Below are 21033 nucleotides of genomic sequence, written 5' to 3'. Positions count from 1 at the left end.
ATAATTATTTGCTAATGCCCCATTAATAGCAACCACTTGGCATTCCGAAATGGCAAAAGCAGAATTAAAAAGCGGCTGCCTCAACAGGCTTCGTAGACATTGGTTGCGGATGGCTTAGCTTTTGCCCATTGAGGTTTAGATACGAGGTTTTTTATATCATTCTAGTGATGAATTTGATACCCGGTACAAAGTTGGGAATCTCGAACGGGAAGAACGGGGAGGAAGAGCTAGAAATGGGAGGTGGAGACGCTCAAAAGGATTTGTTTATGAGATTCTGGTATTGGAGGCGGGATCAAGAAGGTGGGTTTGGCAAATCGGGGAATAGCAGTCAATATGGAGGTCTGGCGGTATTGGGGAAAGGCGAGATCGAGAGGAGTAGAGGGTTCAGCATAGTCAAGATCTCGAAGGTGAATCAAGGGAGAGGAAGGTTTCGATGGGTTCTGATCATACTTGAAAAGATCCTTTTCCTGAATCAGAGGGTTGAACTTTATAGAGTGATGGACTGATACAATGCGAATCGGGACTTGTGTTTGTTCTAGTTTCCCGCTCGATCTTCAAATATTGCACTTCTGTCAAATGAGAACACAATAAATAAGATTGTAAATGTCTGTGCACTCACATCCCTTTAAAAGAAAAGTATAAGGCGTAAGTATCATGCTCCCTTGATAGTGAAACAACGTTCGTGCATCTCTTAATCCGATCTAGTAGTCGACTATCAACGACTCTGGTCCCGCTTATTATTGGATTGCAGCTAGTAGTTATCAATTGAATTGTAGAATTTGACATTAGCTTTTGTTTTTTTTTTAGAAGCAAGTGTTAAACCAATAAGTATTTTCTTGATATCTTTGAAAAGAAGTAATTTCGAGGGCAGACGCTGAGAAATGGTATATCGCACGGGATTCAAAATGATTCGCGACGAGAGTTGTCTTCCCAATGGTCCATCAATATCAAAAAGTAGTGAATCTTTCTCAAATTTCAATTCATTCAGTTGTTCATGTCAATATTAACATTACGGGACATTCATACCCCCAACCCAACATAAGAATACTTATAAACAACCACAGTGCCAGAAACATCTTCCTGATCATCGGTCTAAAATTCAACCTCTCCATCAAATCAAAAATACAAAAAAACACCAAAGACTACAAAATGACATCCGCCGCCAAAGTTCTCGCAATCCCGGAACTCCTTGAACAGATCTTCTTCCACGTTCCTCTCCCCGATCTCATGATCCGCGTTCAGAGCGTGAACAATCATTTTTACAACTTAATAACCACCTCTCCTCTCCTCCAATATAAGTTGTTCTTCTCCTCAACCAGAAATCCATTTCTTCTTAATCATTCCAACACCATTATCCCCAATCCTCTCTTGTACCCTTCATTCCACGCTTACGTCTCTCCTTCCCGCAGAGAATGGATCACGTCTACGGAGCTCCGACCATTAGAGCTATGTGAATTGGGAGTTGGAAGAAGGGATATGATGCGGAGGGGATTCAGGTTCGAAGAAGCTAGTTGGAAAAACATGTTAGTGTGTTTACCACCTGTCAAGGAATTAGTGATTCAATCAATGTCTGGGAGATGGGTCATCAAAAGCGAGACGGGAGTTCGGATGGGGATGTTGAATTCGAAATTGCTGAGGGATGTGTGGGGGAGTCTGGATGTGCAAGGAGAGGAGGGTCTTTTGAAATGTGGAAATGCGGAGATGTAAAGGTAGGGGCTTTGAGAGCTCTCAGGGGGAAGCGGGGTTGCGCACTGTCCTGGAAGGAATGCCCTTGGAAGGCTCGTTCAACATTCACGCGCTTGGGAATGTTGCATCCTCGTGAAAGGGGAACCGCTAGGTTGTAAGGGAGCGATGTGGAAGAGCAAGTTGCAGCGAGAAAAAAACGTTGCTGGACGCATTGAGAGAATTCAATACGATGCCTTGGAATAGAAAGTTCGCGAAGTAATACTTGCATTTGACATACAATCAAATGTATAGATAATATTGCCTGCTAACAGGTAACAGCTGACAGCTGACATCAAGCGACGGGTATCAAAGGAACGGCGATGTCATTCTAGATTCCGAGGAGGGCTAATAATGTATGTAAGGTAGTGTGAGATTGGCAGTTCATATTTGTTATTGAACAATTTTTTAAGATTGACAACACCAATTACATACGCTATCCAATGATATGACGTTGTGAGACCTTGTTTCTCGTAGTATCAGGTGGTAGCTTGCACGATATTTTCTTTTGTGAATACTACCTCGGTGCCACCCGTTTCTGCAAAACCTCACTTGACTAACACCACATCGGGCATACCGATGTCAATTCGTTCTTGGAAAATAAAAAAACAATGATTGCTCAAAAGATGTAGCTAAAAAGTTAATACCGAGGTCGAACAACAAACCGAGAGTTATGTTTCAGTCTGTATGTTCCACTGCTACGTTACCATTCTATTATTGAATTCTCGATCTGCATTATGTAGGTGTCTACCTACTCTAGTATCTAGAGTGTGTGTGGTGGTTTCCCCACAGATTCACACAAAGTACAGAGAGTTGTGGTTTCCGTCGAAGAGCTTGGATCATTTGTTACACAGAGCTCGTATTTTGGGGTTCGTATTTGAAGAAAGGGCCATGGCTTGGCGCTGCAGATACATGTAATCGAATACGATGAATCGTGCTTGCTGTACTGTAACATCATAGAAGTTCTTTCTTTTTCTTGCCTTGATTGTGATTGTTTTTAGTATTAATTCAACGTCTTCCACTTGTTGAAAGCCTTTCTAATTATCATTCTTTCGTCAACTTATCATCATCCACTTCAAGTCAACTTTTTATCACTTCTCAACCAATATGCATTTCTCAAAACTCCTTGTCTTTTCTGCTGGAGCTGTTACTGTAGGTCTAGCGGATCAGTTCATGGTTCCTACTCCATGGTACGTCCAAAAAATCAGCATTGGAAACATTAGACACGGTTCAGGCGGCTTGTAAGTTCCTTTCCCAAGGACGTTCACCCTTAGAGGTGCTAACCCGAGGAAACAGTTGGTCATTCAACTTGATTGACACGCCCACTCCTGCTCCTCAAGGCCTCAATGTAACATGCAGTTACACTAGTCCAACTACTTATATATTCGCACTCGATGGTGCTCCAGTCGATGCACCCTGCAGTGGTGATCCCAATGTAACTTTCAGTCTATATTCTGATGGCGATCATTTTACATTTAATATCACGCATCTGTATGGAAATTGCGGAACGTAAGTTTTGGCATGGTCTTTGAACTTCTGAAGACGTAGACTAACGATTTTTTTGCAGCGAGGATAGCCCAACTCCAGTGAGCAAACTCATTGTCCCCCACATAATGGTTGGGAAATATCACTGACTTCTGACTTTCTAGTGCAACGACAATGGAACTTGGAAATTCAGCCGAGATGATGTAAGAGGACAGGAGTTTGATGTTCAAAACAACTTTGGACAAGCTGGAAGTTTCACCAGAGACTCCATTTCCATGTATCCAGTTCGGGCGATACCCAGCGAGAAGTGCGAGTTCTGTTGATATTTTTTAGGACGGGATTATCAACGGCGATGAAATGCCTAACGTACTAGGGAAGCAAGTAAAATAGAAGGATTGCATTGGGTTTAAAAATGGAGTATCTTAGTATAGGCGAAAAAAAACAGAGATTAATAGAACTTATAATCAATAGTCAAGCTGCTCACTTCCATTTGAGTGCCTTTAGGTATCGATAGCCGGAACACCTCGTTCATAAGCTTCACTCTACTAGTGATGATGAATTGAATTAAATAGAGACCAGGGCCCAATACGACTGAGACAGTAGTATATTGACATGAGCTTGTAGTGATAGCATATAACAACGCATTGTGTTAAAAAATTGTTTCGTTATAAGGATTATGCCTAGCCACCACCAAAATAAATAAAAGAGCTTCTTGGGAAGCTGCTGCTCAACTTAGCTTGTGAAGTGATGGTGATATGGCGTTCTCATAATCAAAATTGGTCAAATCCTACCACATATCATCGAATTGATCATGATACCCATTCGAAACTCCACCACAACCATCACAAGGGAGAGTAACTCCATATGAGCACTTCCCGCAATCCTTGCAGTGCCAGTCTCTCCAGTCGTTACATTCATCACAAACGGAACAATGAACAGTGCAGTTGAATTCCTCCCATCCACCAGAGCAGAAAGAGAAAAAATGTTCACCATCCTCAACAAATGCCTTTCTGAACAACTTCATTCGAATAGGTTTCCTCTCTGCTTCAGTCCTTGCCTCGAGCCACTTTTCACCAAGCTGTTGTATTTCCGGGTTAGAACCATCGGAGAATACTGGTCCTTGAGGCGCATCGTAGTATTTCTTTTCATCGACTCCCATAATGTTACTTCGTAATTCCTCTTGTGTAAATGCGGAATCGAGATCCAGATCAGGCCCCTGCGCTTTCATCCAACTCGCAAAACAATTTGTAGCGCGAAGTCTAGGTTCTCCGAAGAACAGGGCAAACTTGTTTAGATAATTGCCACACGAGGCACATTTGCAGTTTGGACCACAACTAAAAGAATTCTTGGAGCATTCGCATCTGCCATTTGCGCAACCAGTATCACATGAACACGAGAACGAGTCGTCGATACCGCGTTCTTTGAGCTGTGAAAATGTTAGCAGGTTCTCAGGGTGTTACGAAAATAAACGTATCCTCACTTCCGTCACTTTTCTTTTTCTCTTCGAAGCTTCATCTTCCGAGCCTGAACCCTCATCATCTTCGTCCCGCTCTTTGTAAACTCCAACAGCACGGCCAGCTCCAGAAAGAGAGACGGGGTCCGATTCAGGGTCTGATTCGGACGGTGTCTTATCCAAATGTTCCATCTTTTCATGTTCCAAATCTACCACATGAGCTATCTCGGGATGAGAAACATATGCCTGAACGAGAATTGTACGAAGCTGCGATTCCTTTAGATCGTGAACCATCTTGTTTGCTCTGAATAAAGCAGCCATGGATGTTTGTGGATTTGATTCCATTTCGTTGGCGGTCCTAGCAATTTTAGTAGATCCTTCTGTTAATGGCACTTCTTCCCCTGCATTTCTTTTATTATGTGAAGCCATTTGAAATTTTATTCTGGCAGATGTATAGCAAAGTTCTTCGATGCAAGCGAATTATCAAGAAGACTGTAGTTGATCTTCAAGCAAATTCTAGAGATGTGAAGACGCGTTTCGCATATGTGAGGACACGCGAAAGCACGGGGATTTCTTGGTGCACAAAGTTATGATGACTAAGCGAACCCCTCTCAAGAGGGGCTTCTTTGTCAATCCTCACATCGGTTCAAGAACATTCGAAACGGTCTTCTCGACATTGTTATCCACGGAGTTGTATGATCTTAACAAACTTGCTCATCTGTCAACGAGTAGTTCTCCTGTTGATTTTGGCAAGGTGATAAAGGAGACAGGGAAGAAAATGCTTCCAATTTCTGATTTATCACATTCCTATCCTTCGTCTAGCGCGCTCACGCGAGACGCGTTAAGTTATTACTTTTCTTTTGTTATAGATATATTCATATCTTCTTTCGATTCCTTCTGTCTTTTGTAATCGTTGTTGTTTCCACTGCATGTTACTTTTATTGTATATCAAATCTTTACAGTTGTAGACATGACGTCCAGTCGATCAAAGGCCGCTGCACCTGAGCCCTCAAAGAGACGAAAGGTTCGGCTCAATACGCCCAGTACCAAAAGTATTACAGAGTTATTGCGGAACTTCAAGCCTTCACAATTACGGAAAGTCATTGACAAGGCATTGAATAATGGCAATGTTACCAAATGCATACGAGATATCCATGCTCAATCATCACGAAAACTGCCGACTGAAAACCATTCCGAGCCGCTGGTTGCGGGCCAAGTACGAATTTATGATGATTTAGTTGAGAGTATTGAGAAATCCCCAATGAAATTGAGGCAGTGTGCTCCCGTCTCAGCATCAAAGGACCTATCTGCGACTGTCATTAATGGCAAACTACCCACGCCGAGAAGTTCCCGGGAACCTAAAGAGGTACGATGGCATGCCTATAATTCCGCGGGACATCGCAAACTAACAAAATCTTGCTAGATACCGATGACACCCGAGCCTTGGATGACACCCGAGCCACATCACAATGCTCAACCATCTCCTCTTCTAGAAGCCAAACAATATATCCCTCCACCAATTCAATTCACAACATGTAACTGTCGATCTGGATGCCTTTCCACCCGCTGCAAATGTTTCAAATCCGGACGTGGCTGCTCACCCTCTCCGTCCTCTGGCTGCAAATGTGATTCTTGCGCCAATATGCTCAACGACCTAACTGTCTTTTTCGGATCCTCAAAATTCTCTGATTCTTCTATCACAGCCAGTCCCGACTTTCTAAAGTGGATTAGAAAAGAGTCGAGAAATGGAAGATTCGATTTAATTCATCCGGATACAATCGAAGACTTAAGGAGCATGTTGATGGGTGTAGAATATGGCGATATGACATCTCCACCCCAATTTCCCGCTTTTTCGGGAAAACTCAGAGGCATCAGAAGAGCATGGATGAGGCCTGATATTACGGATGAAGAGAAAGAAGATGTGAAGAGAGAGTTGTTTAAGGAAGCTTTTGGGGTCGCAGGACCAAAAGATACGAAGAATGATTATTGGTGTTTTTGTAAGAATGAATGGAAACAGACTCTTTTGTGGGAGTATTGTTTGAAATGTGATGAGTGTAGAGATACGAGGGAGTGGCATTGTAGCAAATGTGAAAATAGAAATATTGGGAAGGAATGTGAGTGTCAGAAGGGTGCTAACCAAATCGGACTACATCAGGAAGCTACTTGCGCCGTCATTATTCCTCGATAATACATGGAAATGGGTTGGAGAGGGGACATGGCTTCAGGAAACTAGATGACTAGAAACAGAATGGGGTTAATTGCTACAGCTGGGATCTGCAAGTAAACGGCTTTGAGGATGTGGAGATTTTGCTTGTCATTCTGTTATTTAGAGCCAGAGTTGGCAGCAAATAGACTGTCGGTGGGTCTTTTGAAGATATAGAAGTTCAGGTTGTTGGTAGTGATGGAGAGCCAGAAGAGGTGGTTATATTAGCAATGTATTATTATACAGACGTTGGATGAACACAATCATCGTTTGTATCCGTCACATGCCGTGAGATGTGTATATCCCAATCCTTTCTCTTCATATAAAAGAAGTATAGATTCTTAAAGCTATACCCATGCCAAACACACTCCATCCATTTTCACAACGCCTGAAATTCCGTAGACAAAATCAAATATCACAAGTAACAGTTCTGGAAACTTAAAAGCGTGTTATTCATCTGGTTGATAAGTTGACTGGAATGCGTGTCGTAAACACGCATCCCTTCATCGACATAAGTACTTCGTATGTGACCCTTCCATACCTCTTCGACCCTTTCCCCTTCTTCTTTCCTCCTTTGTCCGTCTCTTGTTTAACTACCGCTTTCATTGTAAATGAATTAACTTCAATTGAATACAACTCAAACAGCGTTATACTCCACACCTCAGACTACATACCATTTCATCTTCCGGACACGAAAGAACCCGACAAGACTCAATTGCCAGGTAACACCAACTAGGTTTTGGGTTATCGCTACTGCTCATTTAAACACTTGTATAAACTCTTTGCATATAAAGTAAGTAAGTTGTTGAAAATGCTGGTTGTAGTCTGACCATTCGAGGCTTGAGAGGCTTGAATAATGTTCACATGCAGGTACCAATCGCCGCTCACTCCCCTCCCAGAGAAGATCATCATCTCCACCCAATTCGCATTTCACATTGCGAGCTCGAGGATTTGAAAGTTCGATTCTCGAAACTTTTGAAGATTTAGAGTGTTTGTCGCGCGTGCTTTGTCAACCTTAAAACGTCACCTTGGAGAGGAGATACCGTGCAGTAGGGTCGAGCTGGCCAGGTGCAATTTCAGCCCGAGGATAGCCATTGGCCGCGACATCACATGGAAACATCAGAGCCAGTCTGTAACCAAGTCAGCCGCGAAACTCTTTCTTTTATCGTCGTTGCCGTGGATATCAAAATATCTGCATTGGTGAAAACTGGATCAATCAATCCGAGCACCGAGCGTGAGACCCCACTGCCCGAACCTCCCCCGGGACTTTTTCCATGCAAATCAAAAAGTTATATTTAAACAAAGCTCGACAATCCAACAACAAAGAAAAGTCTTCGTGGCTCAGTTGGTTAGAGCGTTGGTCTCATATTCCTATATGAGGTGGTTGTTAACAATCACTTTAGCCATCCAAAGGTCGAGAGTTCGAGTCTCTCCGAGGACAAAATGTTTTTGCTTTTGAAATCGATTTTGCGTCTTGAATGATTAAATCAGATAGATAGATACATGATAATTTTACACACAGTCAGTCTATGTGTTGTTGGCTGCGTCTAGGGTTGAACGTTTTGTCGATTGGTGGTGGGAAGAAATTTTATACACGACATTTTTGGGTTTCTCAAGATGGACGGACGATGGATGATGGATGATGGATGGATGCTTCCTACATTTTCCACATTTTGACATCCTCAATCAAGATAGTCTTTCAACAAACAATATCGCATCGCACCACCTACGACTCACTCACTCACCCACCCACCCACACTTAAAACAAATGCCGTGATCAATAGTCAGTTAGATAAGAGCCATGTCTACCGGTTTACAGGTTTCAACTTTAAAGACACAGCCCCAAAGTTCACGCACGGCATGAATATCACACCTGCTACCACAATATTGCGAGTTTGAGATTAATTCCAAAATCTGGGTCACAATAGAGTTTGGTGGATTGTGATTTTTTATTTTTTTTCGTTTGTGTCAGAAAGGGAGATCCTACATTCAAGAGTCGGGTTGCGACGATAGTTGTGATGAACGAAAATGAACAAGCATGGATGGATGGCATGGTAACTTTATAATAGAGTAACGGTAGGTAGGGAAGAAAGAGGGCCGATTCACAAATCCGAAATGCTTGTTTGGAGATGTGAATCCTTATTTTCCTGGTGAGTTTTAGGTTCGAGATTGATGGACATTTCTAGTTACGCTGGTTGGCATTGGCTATATGGAATGATGATGGTGATGGTGATGGTGATGGTGATGGTGATGGTGATGGTGATGGTGATGAATTTCATTTACCCCTATTTTTCTAGTAGTGGCACTGGGCACTGAGAACACGAAAGGCTTTCTTTCGTTCGTCAATCGGGGAAATCGCGTAATTGGATCGATATGATATTACGATAACCCGCTCCTGACTTGCTGCTTGCTGCTTGCTGCTACGTCGTAAAGCAAGTAGCATCTCAACCAAAAAATAGTGATGGGGTCTAGAATTTTCGAATTTCGGTAGCTAGTGTTTGCTAGATGTTTTGAGTGGGGTTTATGGGATTATGGATGTTGCTGGTGGTGCTGGTGGAGTTTCTTATTTGGAGATGAAACGTCTCCCCCGCGGGTCTGAAGTGGATGAAATGATTGGATTGAGAAACAGAAAGAGAGAGAGAGAGAGAGAGAGGGAATCAGGAGAAGAAATTGGGTGTTTGGAAAGGGAGGGCTCGAATTAAGATCGGCTTGCTATAAATATCTGAAGACTGTCTGATTTGAGAGGTGTCAAGTTCGGATGTTCCATATCTTCTGATTCAGCTGTGGTGTGGTGGTGGTGTATTGAATCTTCGAGGCTTAGAGTTCAGTAGTGTACATATCAAACACGAAGCTCTTTTGTGGAAAAGGACGAGCGCGTGCAGACTATCCGGTAGACTCCAGGGCCCAGATGGAGAGAATCGAACCTCTCTAGGCGTTTGGCTTGGAGTTTGAGGTTAGACTGTACCGATTGAGCTGCGCCCCTTTTCTCATCTGAATGTTTGCCGCGTAACGCTTTCAGGAGGGGTAGTGAGTAGACCGAATTTGGGTGGCGCCCGTGAGACCGGTAATGAAATGGCTTTGCGAGGGAGGGATTTTGATGGTGTGATTGTGATGATGGCTAGTGATGCATTTGGCGAATGTTATATTATGTGTGTTGGATGATATATTCCCAGCAAATCCATTGATCAGGTGGGTGTCTAGCCAATACGAGAAGATATCCATGCGAGAAGGGATCGATAACAAAAAGGATTGAACTTATTTATGGAAAATGGCTAAGAGGGAAACAAAGCACCACGGACAAAACATCCAGTCTAAATAAAGTCTCTGGTTCGCAGAAGATCTCTAGAACGATTGGCGAATATCTCTATGAAGTCGTCGTACAACATATTTTTAGTCCTTCCCGTGGGAGTAATTTAGATGCCGATTAAGGTTTCAGGGGCAGAAAGCCGTGAAGACTGATAGGTTCACTAAAAGATGGCCGACACGAGATGTGGCTCGTGGGATGGGAGGGATGGGATTGGGATGGATGGATGCAAAAGAAAGAGCTTATCAAAATGTGAATGAGGGTTTGGACACTGGTCGATAGAGGAGGGTTCATTGGCCTCGAAAGAATCATCATCGTTGGCTCCCCGGCTGTGACTGGCTATGAGTGGTGTAGGTACCGGTTCTTGTTGTTGGTAGATTATATAGATGTCCCTAGGGCGATGGGACGATGTTCTCCTATTCTCCTATCCGCCACGTTATATGATGTGACAAGACTTCCATTCACTTCTGTCTTCTCTAGAATCTCCTCCCTTCACTCTTTTCACGCTTCTTATACGCGTATACACACACTCGGCGGCAAACTAACAAGCATTTCATAACTCGTGTATTCGTATCACTCATTCATCCATACATCCCCTCCATCACTACTACTGCTCCCATCTCACGATAGGAGACTTTTGCCATACAACCGACCCAATCATTCAATTAAGAATAAATTAATGCAATTAAAAATCAATTGCCTATACTTTCCTGCCTCTGGTTCTCCATACCTCCTACCGATTCTGATATTGCATAGGAAGAAAGGAAAGGAGTGAAAGGAAAGGTTGCTTTATTACTCATTCCTCTTACTCGTCGTCAATTCATCCATCCTTCCATCCATCCATCCATCCATTCCACCATCCCTTCAATCACACCTCAATCAATTCAATACTACATTCTTTTCGTTCCAGAACATTAAAGGCTTGCCCAGGTCAGGTACAGCTCAGAGGGAGAAGAGACCCGGCAACCAGTCACCAACCACACTCTTTTCCATATCAATTCAAGGAAACTTCGCCGTGAGCCATTCACAAAGCTTCTTCTTACACACTCGTTCGACCACCTTCCTGGAAAAGATCCCATCGAGACTATCCCTCCCGCCCGTCCTTGGTGTTGCATATGCAATACATACAGCTACTGCAATCCAAGAGACCACTATATCTCCCCACTCTTCCCAACCTCTTCATCCAAGCTATTCCCCGACCTTGATAACAACACGTCGAAGAATACAAGGATCTGGGGAATTGACTCTCAGATATCTATTTCCCCATCACGAATTCAGCCATTCACGCTTCGCTCTTCTACCCAGGATTTACCTTTTTGCGAATCATTGAGAGTTTGGAGGAATTAACTTTACTCGTGGCCATCACACTTTATGCAATCCAGTCTTCAGTTCGCCTTCCAGTTTTGATTTCACTCTTTCTTATACCTTTGGGAAATCTGCCAATACTTTTATTGTCTTACGCTCGCTCAAAGAATATCGAGAAACTTCTCGTCGATCCTTGGATAGATATAACAATTGCTGGCTTGAAATAAACCTTTTCTTTGTTGCACCAAAATCAACAATTAAAATACTCCAGTGCCTTCCCTTCGATCCCGAAGAATCCGCATACTGTAACATACACGAACAATTCCAGGAAATTAATTTACTCTTTTCGAACTCAGACCGCCAATATGAACGTCGGCAAGAAATTTGGTAGAGTCAAGCAATGGGCTGGAGAGAAGATGGGACAAGAGTCCAAGACTGAAGTTTCGGATGAGTTCAAGTCTTTGGAGGGAGAAATGCAAATGAGACATGAGGGTACGGTCTGCCAGATGTCGATTCATGAGTTATTCTAACATCTGCCAGGAATGGAAAAGTTACAAAAGTCCATGACGATTTATGTCAAATCACTTTCAAAGCGAAATGAAGGAGACGATAGAGAAAAGATCTTGCCAGTAGCATTCATGGGACAAACAATGATACACCATGGAGAAGATTTTGAACCGGATTCCGAGTTTGGAAATTGCCTTATTGGTAGGTAGATCCCTAGAGGGTATCTGAGAAAATGGCTAATAAGGATATAGCTATGGGTAGAACGAATGAGAGAATTTCGAGACAGCAAGATACATATGTTGTGGACGCAACTTCGACTTGGCTGGAATCTTTGGAGAGATCTTTAGCTCAAATGAAGGAATATCAGGTTTGTATAATGTGCCATGGTCTAAATGCACAATAGCTAAATTTTCAAAGTCTGCCAGGAAGAAGCTCGAACAAAGACGTTTGGCTTACGATGCCTCCCTTTCTAAGATGCAAAAGGCGAAGAGAGAAGATTTCAGAGTCGAGGAAGAACTCAGATCACAAAAGGCGAAATATGAAGAATCTAATGAGGATGTTTTCAGAAGGATGCAAGATATTAGAGAGGCAGAGGCGGAGAGTGTTCAAGATTTGGGAGCATTTTTGGAAGCCGAGCTTGAATATTATGACCGTTGTCGTGATGAACTTTTGAAATTGAAGAAGGAATGGCCAGCTGCGTAAGTTGTTATTCACATACGCGAATTCTCTTGGACTGACATGGTATTAGACGAGGATCAGCGGCACAACAACCACCACGTCAACCTAGACGCCCAGAAGCACGACCTCGTTCAAATACAGCTCACTCATACAGTGAGAGATACTCGACATATGAAGATCCTATCCCAGAGTTAGAAGCTCCACGTCCATCTATCCGATCCAATACTCCTCGTGTTAACACAGCTCGAGTTGCCTCAACATCAGGAATCGGTAGAAGAGAGGACCGAAGAGAGGATCGAAGGGAGGAATATTCCCCTCCAAGTTCCCCACAACGTCCATCAATTGGTCGATCATCCACATTCCAAGGTCCAACAACTCATTACCGCGAATCTCCTCCCTCAACTCGTCTTGCTTCTCTTCCTCCTCCAGATGCTGGTTCTTTACGCGCATCTTTAAGACCAAGTGCCAGGACTAATATCATTTCAGCTGATTTGTTTAATGATCCAAGTGACGATTCGACCCTTAACAGTAACAGTCCGGATAGATCATATGGTGCAAGATCAGTTAGTCCAGCTACTAGTCATGGTAGCAATTCTACGCCAAATTCGAGAAGAGCTCCACCACCTCCTCCCAGTAGAGCCAAGAAACCAGCTCCTCCTCCTCCTATGAAGAGAGCGGATATGACTTCAGTTAGTGTCAATAGTCGTTATTAGGGGATGTGATTGTTGTTTGAGCGGTAGTACATACATAACTTGAACATCTGTCGTTCAGTATTTCGGACGATAATGTTGTTCACTTCTTTGCACATACAATTTTTTTTTTGTTCCTTTCTTTTGTTTTCGTGTTGGAGTGAGCAGAATGCTGTTTGTGGATAAGCAGAGATCGTTTCCATCCAGTAAGGATACGGGACAAGAAGAAATCGTAGGAGTAAAACAAAAGATCGAGTTTTTCAAGAAGTACAAAAAATACCATGGTAGTTCAAGGTTGTTTTAAATTGATTTGGGTCTGTTCACTTGTTTGTCTTTTCCGGGCGTTATTTTTGGAAGAGAGGGAATAGGGATAGGCTATGGATGGATTTGAAGGGTTGAATAGGAGAAGGAAAATTGGAGAGTATGCGCTAGCTGAGATAGTGATTGATTTCTAAGATGGTCATCAGGGAAAGCGGTACATGGAATCACTATGCTTCAGTACGGAGTATGTATACAAAGTAGAACGAGGGGGATAGATGATATGACGTAAAGGAGAGGGCAGTGAAGGAAACGATGGCAGTGTGATGACATCGAATAGCGAAAAAATACGAGGACTTAGGTATAGAATAGTATCTTAAAGATTGAGCTTTTAAATTTTGTTTTCTCCTTCAATTTGAAGTCCTGTGTTGGTGATGAACCTCTGGGTTTGGGACGTATTCATAGGATACATGTGTGCATTTTAACTCAATCATTCCGAAAATATTCATAGCATGTATGTTTACACGAATTAGTATATCCTCAAACCCCACAGCACTACGCTCCGTACATTTTTCGACGGTTTTTCGACGGCTCAGAAAATGTTCGGATAGCCTTGGTGGCTGGATGTGGCTGTGTGGCTGTGGGGCTGTGGGGATTGAAATTTGGGATTGACAAGGCTGAACAAGAGATAGAATTGCCAAAGTCTCTATCTGGATCTCTGTTCCCCCAACTGAATCCAACAAGCAAAACCTCAACGCTGCAAAAATCAGTAATAATTTTGGGGCGGGGAGTGGGAGTGGGTAGGGGAGGGCGTTTCTCATGAGGAATCACAAAATCGGAGTTGTTCATTATTTATTTTGTTTGTTTGTTTGTTTGTTGACAGTCTTGAAGTCATGGATCGATGGGTTGATGTTGATTCGTATCCTTGCTGTACTGTACGTATGTAGTTCTGTATTGGTCGCGAGTCTGTCTGTCTGTCTGTCTGTCTTCATAGAGTGGGGATCGGGAAGCTTGGGTTTGAAGTGCGTTTCTGCTGTGTGTATTTGTCTCTGTCTGTGTTTTCATGGGGAATGGGGGATGGGGAATCATGAATCAGGAATCTTGAGATGGGTTTTATTTAGTCTTTTGCTTGGTTCTGGTTATGAGGTATTGAATGCGTTGAGAGGATGTTCATATTTTATTTCTTATGGGTTATGGGATATTGTGTGGTTTACTTTCATGACTAGTTAGTCATGATCTGGTCGTTTGGGGGTGTATTCATACTTCCTCTCTTTGTGAATCATGAAATATTGTGTATTTCGAGTCATATCACCCATCTTCTGAGGTGTATTCATACCAAATATTTGGATTAATCATGAGGAAGCATGAACTTGATAGAAGAAAATGGTCGGTGTGGCACCTCGATATGCGCTTAAATAGGTTGGGATGTCCTTCCTCGAGAAGTGTTTCTTCTTATTCTTTGTGTATGCTCTACTTTGAAGAAGATATTGTGATATCAGATACTTCTTTTGAATTGGAGACACAGTTGAAGATCGTGCGGTCTAAGACCATACATATTGAACTCACATACTAGTACTCTCTCACGCAATTTTTGTTCTCGATTTTGTTAACACCATACAAGAATCGCGATTTCACATCTCAAGCTTGCATCCTCGTCAACTACACTGTCGCATACTCTACTGTCATACACTCGATACTCGATACTAAAACATAAATACCACTCTCGACAAGCCATACCGACATTTGTTTTTAAGACCACCCACAAGCTGTTTCTCATTGCGACGTCGAAGACTATCTATTATTCTTGATCAACACGACTGAAACCAATCGAAGAATTTGCTGTTGAATCAAAGCTTCACTCTCCATCACTGTCTTTTGTTCACTTTGAGCTTTTTAGTATTTTGACTTTTCGTTACTTGAAGTTCGAGGCCTGCGCTACTCGTCAATGATGTGTGCATCACGTTCCTCTCGTCATAGTAGCCACATATCACGCTCAAATCGTGGCAGTGGTAGTAGCGGTACTCGTCGCCATAACCCCCCTCTCCGCGCTCTCGCCCCCAGTCCCTCCTTCGCCCTCGTTCAAGCTCCTGATACCGTTCCCAGAGAATACTGGCCTTGGGATGAGGAAATAGAAGACGTGTTATTGTTCTTTGCATATGGCTTACGCCGCGATAATTTCCAGCTGGGTGGTGACAAATTGCTGGGCAGAATGGCACGCAAAGGGTGGGATGTTTTAACAGATTTGATGAATGAGCTGATCACGGTTAATAATTATGGATATAAACCGCTTTTAGGTGGTGAATTGCGTATGATTATCAATGATACGAGCAGAGTAAGAGTATACAGTAAGCTTCTAAAGGATGCAGACGCACCAAAAATACCACGAAAATGGATCCGCAAGGAATTCCTGGACATCGTTTTGAGTTATCCCACACCAATTGCAAAATCCCTGGCCATAGCGAACCACAACTCGGCTTTGCAAAAACCTGAAATACGCTGGTTATGGGGAGGCATAGATGTGGATGGTATAGAGAAAGCAGCACAAGCAATAAGACAGCATAACGATTACAAGACTGGTGCTAGGTCTATCCCGCCGTTTCCAGAATCAGAGTTTTTCAGAAAGCCAGGTCTTGCGTTAGAAAACCAAAGTGAATGGTCCTTGGAGAGTTATGATGCTGTCCGAGCACAAGAGCCATATCATCACTCATCAATTCAACAACAAGTTGGTCAGCCATTCAGTGGCTACCAGGGCAGCCCTTCAGTTAGTCAAGCATCGGGTATTCAACCATACGGTACTCAACAGGCTGGTGATTTCATATGTGACTATTCACAGGGTTACGAAAGTGAACAGCAATCAACTCATCCTGCAGCTTATCCTGGTCAACACACTCAGTATCAAGAAAACCAGGGCAGTTTTTTAGATATTCAAGCATCGACTATTCAACCATACGGTACTCAACATGCTGGTGGTTTCATATGTGACTATTCACAGGGTTACGAAAGTGAACAACAATCAACTCATCCTACAGCTTATCCTGGTCAGCATACTCAGTATCAAGAAAACCAGGGCACTTTTTCAGGTAGTCAATCGTGGGCTATGCAACCTCTTACGGGTCAAACATTGGCTACTCAATCGTACGTAGCTCAGCCGTCCGATGCGTATACGGGCGTTCATTCACGTGGCTATCAAAGTGGTCAAGGTGGTCAAGACGATCAGTATTATTATAACCAATGAATTGATCCCAAGGTAGAGTTTGTATCGCTACCACGCATTCCACCCCTGATATCAATGTCTTTCATATTCGCTAGTTTTCCAATAGGATGTACGAGATTCAAGAATAGGAACGATGATTGAAATTTGGGAGCTATAGAACTGGATTTGAAAGGGTAGCTTTAACATACTTTCTTATATTTTTCATGATAGTTTATGATGGTTTACTAAGATACTGATTATGGACAGAGAAAATGGGGACTTCTAGACTTTCCATTTTTGTATGCCGATGGTTGATATTAGTCTCAAAGATGTTTCCTTGTTATTTAATAGGTTTTATGGGCCACAGCGAGAGACAAAACTTGCTACGGGTTCTAGAATATTCAGCGTTGGAGTTTTAGGAAAATAACAAAAAAGTCGTTGTCTTTTAGAAATCACTAACTTAATACGTGTTCATGATTCAACGTGTAAGTCTCTAGAATCTAGTGATGTGAATCATAGGAATAGAAATTCTGTAAAAATGTTTAAGATAGGTAGTAGTTAGAGTGGTTGACTCTTCTTGCCTTTCTGTTGCTATATATTTTACTATCAAATAGATTTATATCCTTGCGTTAAGGATTAGAAAATGGAATGAAGAATGAAAGAAAATGTGCTACTTGGCCAATTGATGTCGAGTTTGACACATAAAGTTTTAACATATATGTTACGACGGATTAATAACAGGCTGTAGAATCACCAACGTATAGGCTATAATGGTATTATAGGCCTCAGTGATTCAGCTGCAGTATACCGGGGGACACTAGGCACCCAAGGAAAGCCTCAGGCATGTATATAGTATTAGTCATAGGATATCCTAGAATCTTAGGATACAGTTCCTAGGACAATAGGTCCTAGGAAACACCGAACATAACTTTGCAAACTTTTCGCGAAGTTATATTAGTAAGATCCCAGGGGGTTAGCCCCAGGACAAAACAATAAGCTAGGACACCAAGAGTCACGGGATTAGTGTCCCGTGATGGACAGCTCAGGAACGACAGCGCTCCAGGAGCGACCGGCTGTCCCAGCTGTCCAAGTGAGACGAAGATCTATATAAGGGAATGGGTTTCATTATAATGTAGAGCTTCGTGCTCAAGACAACAACCATTAGTTTCATTACTATAGTTACGAGAATTGCAACCAGTTACAACCTTATCGAATTCCTACTTGAAGTCTAGTCTAAACCACCTCGAGAGATCTCTAGACACTTCCACGTGACCCTAGAGGCAGCTCCCGTAACACTTTGAGCACCATTTCTGCTTCAAGTACCGATTCGATAACCAACCGCTAATATGGCATCCAGAGATACCGCCACAGGTCAATCTGCCGGAGACACCAACGACATCGAGATGACCGATGCCCCAAAGGAGATCACTATCAACGAAACCCTTAAGATCGCCTTACCAGACAAGTACCAAGGTAGTCGACAAGAGCTCGATACTTTCCTCTTACAACTTGAGATCTACTTCCGATTCAATGAGGACAAGTTCACTACCAAGGAATCCAAGAGTATATGGGCCGCATCATACCTCCGAGGTGAAGCAACCAAATGGATTCAACCATATTTGCGCGACTATTTCGAACATGACGATAAGAATCGCATGCAACCCACCCGAACAATCTTCAATAGTTTTGAAGGATTTAAGACAGAGATTCGTAGAATCTTCGGAAATTCCAACGAGTTAGAGGTAGCGGAAGATAAGATCTTCAACCTCAAGCAGACAGGATCAGCATTGAAATATGCTACGGAATTTCGAAGATATGCTGGAACAACCAAGTGGGACGAAATCGCTATCATGAGTCACTACCGCAAGGGACTCAAACCAGAAGTCAGACTGGAATTAGAAAGATCTGCCGAGAGTACAGATCTGAACGATCTAATTCAGGACTCCATCGAATCAGATGATCGTCTCTACAGATATCGACAAAGCCAGAGATCATACAAACCCCAAGGAAATCAGAAGCAAGGGCGTTACCGCAAGAATGAGGGTAGACCACGTTACAATCCACAGAGGTACGGAGACCCAATGGAACTAGACGCTACGCACTACACAAACGGGAACGATGACTCAGAAAAGAGACGAAGACGAGAAAACAACTTATGCTTTGAATGTGGAAAAGCAGGGCACCGAGCAGCAGAGTGCCGAAGCAAGAAGACAGGAGGAAAAAGGGGCAACTTCAAACCTAAGTTCGGCAAGGGCCAACTTAACGCCACCTTTGCAATCCCAGAAAACCCAACTAAATCCGAAAATACTGAGACTTTCACCATTGAAGAATTCCAGCAATTACTAGAGGAATTACCACGAAATCAAGAGGGCATGAATGCAATAGACTTATGGGAACAAGAGTATTACAGAACCCCAACACCCTCTGTAACAGAAGAAAGTCACCAGGACGAGGCAGAAGCAGACCACGCCACAATGAGCTGGACAGCCTGCTATGATGAATTCTGCGGAATTCATCGATCAGATAAAGAAGCAACCGGATGGTTCCCCAAGAAAAGGAAGACGAAGAACCATCAGAATAATGTAACATGCGAGGATTTAACTCCCAATACAACTTCGCAAGAAGTTCGCAAAGTTACCCAGCAGTTGAATGCTACGGGACAGGCAGGACAGATATACTGCAAAGTTCAGATAAATGGACACATACAATCAGCCATGATAGATTCAGGGGCTACAGGAAATTTTATTGCACCAGAAGCTGCAAAGTACTTGGAAATACCACTTCAGACGAAACAACACCCCTACCGATTGCAGTTAGTTGACGGACAGCTAGCAGGGTCTGACGGAAAGATTTCGCAGGAGACAATCCCAATACGAATGGGCATAACCCAACATACAGAGGTTATACAGCTTGACGTTGTGCCATTGGGCCAACAACAGATCATCTTAGGAATGCCATGGTTAAAGGCACATAATCCGAAAATAGATTGGGCACAAGGAGTTGTGACATTTGATCAGTGCAAAAGCGGTCACAGGGACACGCTAGAGGCGTCCGCGAGACGTAACACGCGCCAAGGAGAGTTGAACGCGAACGACACCGGCGACGTAGGACACCCAGTCCAGGGTCCTCCATTAAGAGCGAAGGCCAGTACACCTCCTCTACAAATGCAGAAGCCAACGACACGGCACGAAATCGCAATCGAGGCAAAAGAAAAGCCTACGATACCAGAACAGTACAAGAATTATGAACATGTTTTCAAAGAACCAGGGATCCATGAGGCTTTACCGGAACACAAGCCATGGGATCATGAGATAATATTGGAGGAAGGCAAGATGCCTGTGCACACCCCAATTTATTCAATGTCAGCCGATGAGTTAAAAAGGCTCAGAGAATACATCGACGACAATTTAGCCAAGGGATGGATCAGGGAATCCGCGTCCCAAGTGGCCAGTCCAACTATGTGGGTACCCAAGAAGGATGGACCCGATAGACTAGTTGTAGACTATAGAAAGCTTAACGCACTCACTAAGAAGGATCGATATCCACTTCCATTAGCTACGGAATTAAGAGATCGATTAGGCGGAGCTACGATATTTACCAAGATGGACCTACGTAATGGTTACCACTTGATCAGAATGAAGGAAGGCGAAGAATGGAAGACCGCTTTCAAAACAAGATACGGGCTATACGAGTACCAAGTTATGCCGTTCGGGCTAACCAACGCACCAGCTACTTTCATGAGGCTTATGAACAATGTGTTGTCACAATATTTGGATACTTGCTGTATATGCTACTTGGACGACATCCTAGTATATTCAAACAACAAGGTTCAACACATTAAGGACGTTAGCAACATCCTCGAAAGCCTATCCAAGGCAGACTTGCTGTGCAAACCAAGCAAATGCGAATTCCATGTCACAGAGACAGACTTCTTGGGATTCACCGTATCAAGCCAAGGGCTCAAGATGAGCAAAGACAAGGTTAAGGCAGTGCTCGAATGGAAACAGCCAACCACAATCAAGGAAGTACAATCCTTTCTAGGGTTCGTCAACTTCTATAGAAGATTTATCAAGGGTTATTCAGGGATTACTACACCCTTGACCACGTTAACCAGAAAAGATCAAGGAAGCTTCGAATGGACTGCCAAAGCACAGGAGTCATTCGATACGCTCAAGCAAGCAGTGGCAGAAGAACCAATACTGTTGACTTTTGACCCAGAGAAAGAAATCATAGTGG

General features: G+C 43.0%; 6 protein-coding genes across 6 annotated transcripts; 5 read left to right on the top strand and 1 right to left on the bottom strand.

Annotated features, from left to right (window-relative positions):
• Positions 1-806: 806 nt before the first annotated feature.
• On the top strand, positions 807-2142 carry BCIN_08g00410 (hypothetical protein). The gene has a single exon (XM_024694318.1). It carries the CDS (start codon positions 934-936, stop codon positions 1705-1707), a length of 774 nt encoding a protein of 257 aa, XP_024550107.1. The 5' UTR covers positions 807-933; the 3' UTR covers positions 1708-2142.
• Positions 2143-2705: 563 nt separating this feature from the next.
• BCIN_08g00400 (hypothetical protein) lies at positions 2706-3792 on the top strand. Its single transcript, XM_001552527.2, has 4 exons — positions 2706-2963; positions 3019-3231; positions 3290-3308; positions 3372-3792. Exons 1-4 carry the CDS (start codon positions 2830-2832, stop codon positions 3528-3530), a joined length of 525 nt encoding a protein of 174 aa, XP_001552577.1. The 5' UTR covers positions 2706-2829; the 3' UTR covers positions 3531-3792.
• Positions 3793-3799: 7 nt separating this feature from the next.
• On the bottom strand, positions 3800-5199 carry BCIN_08g00390 (hypothetical protein). Its single transcript, XM_001552528.2, has 2 exons — positions 4688-5199; positions 3800-4633 (listed from the first exon to the last, which is right to left on the bottom strand). The coding sequence occupies exons 1-2, from the start codon at positions 5087-5089 to the stop codon at positions 3995-3997; spliced, it is 1041 nt and encodes a 346-aa protein (XP_001552578.1). The 5' UTR covers positions 5090-5199; the 3' UTR covers positions 3800-3994.
• A 133-nt stretch (positions 5200-5332) lies between these two features.
• On the top strand, positions 5333-7274 carry BCIN_08g00380 (hypothetical protein). The gene is made up of 2 exons (XM_001552529.2): positions 5333-6026; positions 6084-7274. The coding sequence occupies exons 1-2, from the start codon at positions 5631-5633 to the stop codon at positions 6846-6848; spliced, it is 1161 nt and encodes a 386-aa protein (XP_001552579.1). The 5' UTR covers positions 5333-5630; the 3' UTR covers positions 6849-7274.
• Positions 7275-10609: 3335 nt separating this feature from the next.
• BCIN_08g00370 (hypothetical protein) lies at positions 10610-14017 on the top strand. Its single transcript, XM_001552532.2, has 5 exons — positions 10610-11964; positions 12013-12180; positions 12231-12346; positions 12397-12677; positions 12728-14017. Exons 1-5 carry the CDS (start codon positions 11838-11840, stop codon positions 13368-13370), a joined length of 1335 nt encoding a protein of 444 aa, XP_001552582.1. The 5' UTR covers positions 10610-11837; the 3' UTR covers positions 13371-14017.
• A 319-nt stretch (positions 14018-14336) lies between these two features.
• On the top strand, positions 14337-17252 carry BCIN_08g00360 (hypothetical protein). Its single transcript, XM_001552533.2, has one exon. It carries the CDS (start codon positions 15550-15552, stop codon positions 16837-16839), a length of 1290 nt encoding a protein of 429 aa, XP_001552583.2. The 5' UTR covers positions 14337-15549; the 3' UTR covers positions 16840-17252.
• Positions 17253-21033: the final 3781 nt, after the last annotated feature.

Source organism: Botrytis cinerea, chromosome 8 (assembly GCF_000143535.2).
Source record: "Botrytis cinerea B05.10 chromosome 8, complete sequence".
NCBI lineage: Eukaryota > Fungi > Ascomycota > Leotiomycetes > Helotiales > Sclerotiniaceae > Botrytis > Botrytis cinerea.
Note: the sequence above shows the minus strand (reverse complement) of the source record. Positions and strands in the feature narration are given on the sequence as shown.